The sequence below is a fragment of the Mercenaria mercenaria genome, unplaced genomic scaffold, assembly GCF_021730395.1.
Source record: "Mercenaria mercenaria strain notata unplaced genomic scaffold, MADL_Memer_1 contig_4922, whole genome shotgun sequence".
In the NCBI taxonomy this organism is placed as follows: domain Eukaryota; kingdom Metazoa; phylum Mollusca; class Bivalvia; order Venerida; family Veneridae; genus Mercenaria; species Mercenaria mercenaria.
The window spans coordinates 48,511-58,882 of record NW_026463191.1 but is presented as its reverse complement, the minus strand read 5'-3'; the positions used below and the strand labels follow the sequence as shown (position 1 = coordinate 58,882).

At 33.3% G+C, this 10,372-nt stretch overlaps 1 protein-coding gene across 1 annotated transcript; it reads right to left on the bottom strand.

The window, feature by feature from the left end:
- Positions 1–5,068: 5,068 nt before the first annotated feature.
- On the bottom strand, positions 5,069–7,123 carry LOC128554303 (uncharacterized). The gene has a single exon (XM_053535563.1). It carries the CDS (start codon positions 7,121–7,123, stop codon positions 5,069–5,071), a length of 2,055 nt encoding a protein of 684 aa, XP_053391538.1.
- Between the last annotated feature and the right edge of the window lie 3,249 nt (positions 7,124–10,372).

Genomic DNA, 10,372 nt, shown 5'->3' with positions numbered 1-10,372 from the left:
AAAAATGCTTTCACCCCAATGTAAGGGCTACAACTTGGTAGTGCTCAATAATTGCTCGGCACCCGGGCAGAAAATTTTTGCCATAAGATCGAAAGTGGGCCGACAGGAGCGGCAAGGTATTTTTTGAACAATAATGTAAAAAAATGTTTAAAAAATCTCCCCTGGAAATTCTATAAAAATCAAAAGGGTCAAAACTTCTCAATTTTTTTTTAGGAATTAACACCCCGTTTTTTTATTTGGGGCCCTGATCACCCCATACCCCTAAAAATTTGGGGGCCAAGTCTGAACTCAATATTACCTGAAAATTTTTTTTTTCCTAGACATACACCTTCCCGGAAAAAAAGGGTCCCGGGGCAATTTAGTCTTTTAGCCCAAATTCTATACCCCCGAAATGTGACGGTTAAAGTTTAAACTCTTTAAAAATTTCTTGTTTTTATTGATAACATTTGTATTTTTTTTTTTCTTTACTTTTAACCCTTTTTACCATACCTTTTGGGGAGATTAACACTGTTTCCCTTTACAGCGCATCCCAGTCATAAAACTTGTTGATTGTTCGGGGGGGAAATAACACTTTATTGCTTTTTGGGGTTATTTTATTTCGAAAACTTTTAGTGAAAAATAAGATTATGAAAAACGTTTGCAGTACGAGTAAATACATTCAATAACATAGATAATGGGATTTGGAAAGTAAAAAGGGCTGTATGAAAAAAAAAAAAAGTTTACATTTCGTATACGATAAATACAGCAATACCTCGAAAAAGAAATTTGGATAAGTTTAAAAGGGTTGCCCTTTTGAACAAAACTACGTACATTAGTTTGTCTGTAGGGTGCCCAATTTTTGGGTTTTTTTTATCTCTGAAAAAAATTTTAATAGTGTCTATTTTAATAAAATTAAAATAAAAAATTTGGAAACGGCCCCATGCGGAAGTGGTACTTTTAAAATTAAGACTTTTTAACCCTTTTGTATTGGGAGTCACGTTTAATGATTTTAATGCTTTAGCATGTCAAGTTTGCATTTTGAAAATGGTGTAGGTAAATTTTTTTTTTTCCCCGGTTTTGTTTTAAAAAAATGGTTTTTCAACAATTTTCCCCTAAAAAGAAGGGAATTGAAATAAAATCGTCTGGGTAGGGATTTTCAAGATATTAAATTTAAAGCGTTTAAAAAGATTTAAAAAATTTTTTTTTAAAAGGAGCTATGATTAAAGGGTTTTTTGGGGGTGTGTCGATTTTACACGCTTCATTTTTAGTTCATATAAATAGCGCGTAATTATGAAAATGACATTAAAGTTTTAAAATTTTTCAGGTAAAATTTTTTGCTGGAATACGTTTAAAACTCCTTTTGGGCATTTAGGGTTTAAACATTTATATTTATTTAAAAACCCTCAAAACACAAAATTAATGTTAAAAGGGAAACGTTCTTATCATCAAAAGGGCAACGTAAAAAAAATCTTTCTAGCTTGCACGGGAAAGGAAAACATTCTGTAGCAGTAGTTATGTTTTTAAAAAAATTTTTTAGATAAAAATTTAAATTTTCCCCCTCAAATGTCCCGAATTAAAACTTTAAATTTTAAATTTTAACAGGGCATTGTCTAACGGTACAACCCCAAAATTTCCCCTTAGTTTAATGAAAAAATCGGTAAGTTTTGTCTTTAATTTAAAAGGTTTTTTTACTGACAAAATTTTTAACTTCGTGTTTTTGTGGCATAGAGTGTTCTGAATTTCACATTTAAGCTTTATCAACTTTTTGGGGAAAAAAATTCCCTATTTGGAAAAACTGCATATTCGTGATTCTTTTCACAAACCTATTCGAGCAGTAGCATTTTGTTTTACAAAAAGTTTAAAAAAAATAAAGAAATTTAAAAAAATGCGTATTACAAATCCCTTTTTGTCAGCGCGTAAATTGTAGCCAGAAATTTTAAACCAAAAAGTTAACCCCAAAATTTTTAATGTTTTAATGTTTGGCCCAAATTCGGTTTTTTTTTATCGAATTTTACTATTTTAGTGTGTTTTAATATCCACATATCTATCTCTGGTTCACAATTGATTAAAATTGAAGAAACATATATAATCCGATTCATGATAAAATTCGTAAAACAGTACGCTGCGTTTGGACATACCATTATAGCTGTGTTAACTACGTATTCGGTTTGAAATTTTTGAAATTGCCAAGCCGGTCTCAGACCACATCAGTCGGATGACTATACAGCTTGAGAAATACAAGTGTACCTTGTCTATGTTATCATAATTGGCAATAAAGATTTCAAAGAAGCATTTAAATTGCAAGTTGTTGGTAATTTGGTGAATATATGTAAAAAAATCGAATAGGATAAATATCAGTCAAATCACGGCGAGTAGTCAATACGATGGTTTTATATTCAGCCGAAAATTTCTTGCGGCTTTATCATGTTACATTGTTTCTTCTGTACATACTGGAATATAATCCGGTCTAACGCTGCAAAGTTATCAACTCGTGTACATACACAATACGCATTCTTTGTGCAGGCAACTTATCGACCGGCAAGACCAGACCAAATATGTATGATACTTTATTGTTTTCGATGTCCTATCGTTAAATCAATAATTTAAATTAATCAATATGATTTAGAAAGTCTAGAAAATTAAATATATGGAAATATTTTGTCAGTCATCATCGTTGTCTCAATGCTTTAGTTTGTCACTGTATTCCGGTAATTATATGTTTATAATTAGCACATCCATACATAACCTGCTTTGAATTTGCGGTTTTGAGGTGTAGCTATGATAAAGGTAAGTTGTTTTTTCTATTTAATATTTCTCTTTCTTATCTTTTTATAGTGTAGTCATGACCTTGAAAGTAAGAATATTAGCTTCTTCTGTAATTTGAAATGCATCAACTTTTTCAACATCCTCTTATGTGAGCAAGAATACAAGAAAAGGATCAGCTATTTATTGCGTTCAGTATCATGATATGACACTAAATAATACAATCTGTAAAAAGATCCTTTGGACACAAAGAATGCAACCAAGAAGAATAATAGCAGACTCGGTTTGATTGAGTCTGTTCATGAGAGGTTATGAAATGTGCAACACCTCTCACGCCCCCTAGCACCGGCTTAAGCGGAACTCTATTACACATATGTTGAATAGACTCCATGATCCCAAAAGGACCAGTAAATATAACAACACTGAATCCAAGTACGGGGAGACTTTTTACAGCCGCCACATGGCACTTAATGATTGATGTTGTGATAGTTAATAAAATCTGTAAAAAGATTCTTTGGAAGCAAAGAATGCAACCAAAAAGAATAATAAGCCTGCATGAAACTTAATATTTTCATCACCTTAACATGTTATAATAATATTATTATTGTTGTTCTTTTTGTATAATGCCATGTAAAACTTTTTCTTTGCATCTGGACATTATCCATAACCTCTCATGTATGCAGCTTTATATATGGATGTGCGCTGTTTATTATAATTATATACATTCTGTCTAGGATACATAATTATCTTAACCGCGTGAATATACAAAAGGGCTCGGTACGCTTTACATTGAAAAATGGCCCATCACAAAAATTGCTAATATTTGTCATGCAAAGATTGCAAACTTTTAACAACAAAAAACTGAAAAAAATATTCAGATACATCAAAAACTCACCTTTCTACAGGATATTTACCGACCCGACTGTTCGATGGAGAACGTCGTCTGCTCAATTCATTTTGACGTCGCGCGGAATTCTTCATTTCCCGCTTATCATTTTCTCAGTATCCGCTAGTTTAATTCGGTGCTACGGACATTAAGCAGTCGTCGACTATTTATACTGTTACTGTTATTTAAATGTAGCGAATAAGTATAAAACGACAAAAGAAACAGATCCGCATTAACCTCATATATCGTGCTGACTTTATCAAGATGCTGACCGCGATAAATAAAACAATAATCTACACTCATGGACTTTTATAATCGGTCACTGTCGTTATAGCGATAACTTTGATAATATTTAAATTACTCAATTGATATTTTCTCGATCACCTTTGTTCCCATAACATTATACCATTTATTCGTGAGGGTAATTTCCCGTTGAAATGGCTCAAATTAACCATGCGTGGTGTACTTTATTATTTTATTTTTAGTAGTCTTCACGAAATTATGAAAATCATAGATGACTGATTATAAATGTCTATGAGTGTATATTTATATTTCATATGTGGTTAAAATAAATAAATAAAAACCGGAACCGCGTTTCAATATGTGTTTTCATACTTGTAATACAATTCACCGCTGCCGCTCTCCCTATAATTTTTAATCTGTTATACGCAAGTAACTGACAACTAACTAACATTTTGTATTATCGTTTGTTGCATACTCTCTGTTATGGAGAAATAATGACTGACGCTGATAGAAAGGCTTAGTGATAAGTTTATGCATTTTATATATCTGAAGCGATTGATACAAAATGATGAATTAAATATAAGTTTGATGATAATGAACAATTAACACATACGTACATGTATATATAAAACACTGATTAATATACATGTGTCCATTGCTAATGTTCAAATACAGTTCTAAGGTATCTATTCCTATAAACTGTAAGTCTCTATTGTGGAATGCAAAAATAACAATTCTAAGTATTCTATTAACATTTTCTGAAGTTAGATTTAAAGAAATGTCTCAAAATAAATCAATAGGGAAATATTTCGTCCCTTGATTTACGAGTTCATTGAGCGGTCTGTAAGCCTTTAAGCTGACTTAGCCGCATCGGATCAATAATCATTCTTTAAACAAACGCATTTGAGTGAATGAATGGATGAATGAATGAATCGGAATGAATGAATGAATGAATGAAAAGACAGTAGTATAAAATCATTTTCATAGAAAAGCTAACATGCATATCATTCGACTTTGTAAAACGATAAAAATATAACAGAGTTTCGCCGAACTAGTGTTCATACAGCATGTCTTAATTAGTCATCGACTGTCATCATAGATATGACAAATGACTGGTATTTTTAACTATCATATCGGTTAGCGACGTACATGTCACCCACCAATTTGATAAACATCAACACATTTTGGATTAAAACATTATTCCTCTTGCTTACTAGCATCAGACACGAAGTTATCCCAGCCAGTTGGCCATTTGTTTGAACGGTAACGACCGGTTCCCAGGTACCATACCACACTCGCTACATGGGCACATGACCCGACAACACGTGCGCCGGCCTTACACTTGCAATACCAAGATGTGATATTTTTACTGTCATACCCTATCCAACATTTATACTTAACAGCTGATGTATGCCTGCTTTGTAGTCTAGCTTGCAAAATACCAGGAACATCGCTACATACAGATAATGCATATGTGTCGTCACTCATATGTTCAGCTGTGTACGATTTAGCCAATTTTACAGTATACACCCCTAATGTAATTCCGCGCACTTGTTCTTCTGACAATTTAGGAAAGTCAATAACTGCTGATTCTGTGACTTCTCGCCACTTTTGTTTCGTCCGGCTTTGAAGTTTTTCTTCTACTGTGTTTTGTAATTCGTTTTTCCTTTTAGCAAGTTCGAACATTTTAGTGCCAAGTTCGATATCTGCGAGGCGATCCTTTGTTTGAGAAAGTGGAGGCTTAAACTTGTTACAGATTGCACATATGATGCGGACATAATCCGTTAAATACGGTAATTGACTTGTTGGTAGTACATTATTTAGAATCTGCCATTGTTTGATTCTAGCATTGGCAGATTCTACAACCCAACGTATTTTTGTCACAAGTCTACTTTCGTTAGCGTCTTCTGTTGTGTGTTGTGTTTTTCCTTTCTCTAAAAAAGAAGGCATTTTAGCTTCAATTCCGATGTCTTTAAGCACTCCTAAAGAATCTCTAAAACCTCTGTCAACGACGAAAACATCGCCACGCCTAACCCATGTTTTCATTTCTTCAACATTTTGCTCTAACATACTGTTCAGAATGTTCGCATCATTATTTTTACCATTCGCCAAATATGGACCAAGTACTGATACTATGTATCCAGATGTTGTTACTACCATCATTGGTTTGACAAGTGGTCTTTTCTTGTGTACACTGTATGTTTTGCGCTGGAATTTGAAATTAGAACTTTTGTGTATATACACGTACGTTCCGTCTAAAACAAGGATCGCCGGCGGGCTACATTCATTTTGACCTAATAAAGAAACTGCTAATGGTCGTGTGTGCTTTTCAATTACATCACTCCTGCTAATGTGTGAAAACCCGATGTAAAACGGGGCAAAGTTTTTAGCCAGTTGCTTCCGGATTGAGGTTACAGACCTACGTATTTGTGATTTTGACAGGTTGTATAGAGTACTTATTATTCTGTTGGAAAGACCAGTCCTTATTTTGGTGAGAAAGATAGCAAGGGAGGTGCGAATACTTTTTTTCCCAGAAACCTTACTTTTATTTACGTACTGGACCATTTCATCGAAATCAGATTTGTTAAGACCTGTTAGATTGAGATATTCATCACTCGATAATGAGTCGTCATCAAAGCAGAGTCTTTTTTCTTTATTTTCCGTTGCGATTTTGCGTATATTTTCAATCAAATCAATCAGTTCTGAACTCGATAGGTTAGTTCTGTTTCGAACATTTCCATTTCCTTTTACAGTCGTGATACTACTTGCAGTAAACATGTTTTCAATTAAATGACGTGGACAGCATCTTGCGCCATTTGAAAGAAGCACCCCTGTTTCAACAAATAATTGATTCCTAGCAAAACTTTTCACTCTCATAAGTTTTGGGCCTGGCTTTTCGCAAATAAAACACCTGGAATGTGTGTACCCAGTGCTCTTTAATGGAAGTGAAATAGTGTCATTTTCAGATTCAGTTCGTGCCATTTTTGACGGATTATTCTCCATAGTATTGATGGCATCAACCGATTCAAGCGGTGTTGGACTTGGGGTCTGCTTAACATTGTTGCGGCGTTTGAAGTAGAATTTCTGCCTGCATTTTCTGCATGTAACATCTGTTGTGTCAGATTGGAGATAAATAAGGAATGTTTTTTCCAAGAACTTTCTGAAATCTGTATTTGATTCTCCATTTATCGGAATACGGTCCTTGGGTTTGCACCTCTTATTGCAAAGTAAACATCGTCTATAGTAATCCATTGTTTCAGTCGCGCTAGAAAAAAGATATAAGATTCCTTTATCATTCTAGGTCTTTAGCACGGGTAAAAAATATGACCAGAAAAGTAAAAAAAAAGGTTTTCAACATCAAATATTTTTAACTGAAAAAAAAATGGTGAAACATAAATCCACTATGGTATTTGAAAGGGGCAAATATTTCTCTACATAATTTTCAGTTTGGATGGATTTCGGATGAAAACGTTTTTGTTTTTTTTTTTTCTTATCTGTCTGGTCATATTTTTGTTTTATTCTAGGTCCGATACTTATGCCTTTGTTATTTTAGCTCATTACTTTTCATATCCGAACCACATTACGTGATGAAAGTACATCAAAATACTTTTAAGAATTACATCCAATCTGATGGAGAGTATGGTTTGTAAAAAATATGATTCAAATCTTGTCACATTGCGGCTATAAGGGAGTTGATACGGAGTTTCCGACTAAACAGTATTAAACACATACAGGTACGCGTACGTGTAGAGATATTCTTTATGTTTAAAAGTGTTAAGGCTCTTTAAAAAATAAAAACATCACAATTTTTATATAAACTTGACGTACATCAACACATTAGATCTGTGTATAAAACCTAAAAACTTGTAGATTTATCGACTAATGGGTTACTATATAGATCTCTATCTGACTTCTTTTGCAGACGTTTCTTCATGTATATAGATTAACTACACATGCGCGGACACATACGAAATCGCACATTTTTTTTGATTAACATTTAAAATGTATCGGAAAAAATGTTGTATTTAATAAAGGGAGGTAATTTCTTTTATAATTCTAATATGTTTTTATTATATACTATTGTAAAAAAAATTAAACTAATCAAAACCTGTTTACTTTTACAAAAATAAATAAAACGAGAAAATCTGGAAGAATTTTGAAATAATGTAAAATCATTCGGTTTGTGTTTGAACGTCTTGAATATATGCAGTTATATTTCCGTTAAATGTAATCAAGTCTTCGTTTTTCGTTATAAAAAATGCTTGTAGGCCTCTCTCAGACAGAGAGAGATCAGACATAATCATGTAGCTATGCGTATGTCTATTTGGTATTGTTGACACAAGTACGAAGGTAATCTCACACTCTAGGTGTGTATTTAGCTTATAGACAGTTGGATAGTGCGGAAAATATTTGTTTGCAATTGTGTTTATATTTTACGCTGTAAGTACTTATAAATTAAAGTAGATCTAACTAACATACACAGTTAATTACGTGATTCATTTTTATAATGATATGAACATAGGATAATGTTGATTTTCGATAAATTAACCATGAAAATTCACAACATAAGTGACAAGTTTCCTGCTTTTAAATTTGCAGACGATTTGTCCGCACAGTTGCATGATGTCAATTCGCTTTTCGTTAAAGACAATTATAATTGATATTATAATTATATTTATCGTCGCTTAACTACAATGTATCCAGTGCGCATGTTCATTCTTTCTGTCCATCATTTTGTAAACAATTAAGATTAAGTAAAATCATATCAAATCAAATAAAGAATTGACATTCTTGGAAAGCTGTAATGAAAAATAAGCTAAAACATATCTAGATTGTAATAATTGGCCGGTACGATTATAATCGTTTCCTAAACGACATCTACTTCTTGCTTATAAAGTTGTATACTGGTCCAGAACAGAATAATCATGTACACCTTCGAACAATTTCTGCAAAATACTCACCATCCGCAAACGATAAACTTCAAAACTCCCCTGTCACGTGAAAGGTTACATCCTGTTCTTATTAACCATGTAAAAAATCTAAAGTTTATTACTTGCGGATATCATTTATTTTGAGCGTTTGTTGAAAAAAACACACGTTTTCGTTACTTTTACGATTTACGACGTCCGTATGACGTCACTTATGACGTCATCAGTGGTTGCGTAGGTGACGTAATGTTCGCGTTTACGTTCCTTGTATAATTGGCTATAATCTGATACATTTTTTTCATAAAATAAAAAACTTTTAATTTTTCATGATATTTTAGGCCATTTTGTATAGTAAAGCGTACCAAGCCCTTTATCATCAGGCCGATTATAATTTACTTATTATCTGAAACGACTTACAAAACATATTTTGCCAGACAAAAGTATCATTCATGTTTTTTCTATCTTAGAAAGTAAATCATATACACAGTCCATTATCCAAGCTGTACATATGTAGAAATCGATTACACATAAGTTTGTACAACTAGTAAAAAAGGTAAGCATAAATATATTAAAGACAATCTATATACCTTTGAAGCGTCCACATAAGACAATAACCGATAATTTTAACACTCAATTCAACAGCTTACAATTATTCGATATTTAACTGGATATAAAAACTGATGTTAGCCTATATCTCATATTGACTTCGTATATGAAAAGAAATGTGGTCGTTAAAAACAACACTAAATAACATAATCATAATCATTGTCCATACATTTGTTTGTTTGTTTTGGGTTTAACGCCGTTTTTCAACAGTATTTCAGTCATGTAACGGCGGGCAGTTAACCTAATCAGTGTTCCTGGATTCTGTACCAGTACAAACCTGTTCTCCGCAAGTAACTGCCAACTTCCCCACATGAATTATCAGAGGTGGAGGACTAATGATTTCAGACATAATGTCGTTTATCAAATAGTCACGGAGAACATACGCCTCGCCCGAGGATCGAATTCGCGACCCCGCAATCCGTAGACCAACGCTCTTACCTACTGAGCTAAGCGGGCGGGCTTGTCCATACATAGATCCAAAACAAGACCATGAACAACATTGTATGATAGAAAAGCATTATTTATGTTCCTACAATTCCTATTGAATTGTTTCTTCTTTACTGATGTGAATATAATCCGATTTGTTCCGTGAAGCACGGACATCTATTGATGTATTACACTCATCAGTCTCAAATTGTATCTCTGTATAGTTCCAATATCGGCCAGCAAATCCTTACCACAAACACATAAGACTGCTTTATAGTTTTCCTTGTACCTTCAATAAATTGATCATGCCGTATTGTTTTCGTATGTGTGTTGAAATTCAAGGAACTTATTAATATTCCAAAGCCGGAGTTATATGGATACAAGTAATTTCATTAATCTAACTAAAGGTAAGATTTCTTTTTTTTTTTCAGAATACTGGCTCTGCTTGGGATGAACATTGCTTTTAGTCGTCAGATCCTCGATCAGATATTCTTTGACTACAGCACGCTTAGGACCAACGTGGTGTAAGAACGGATACACA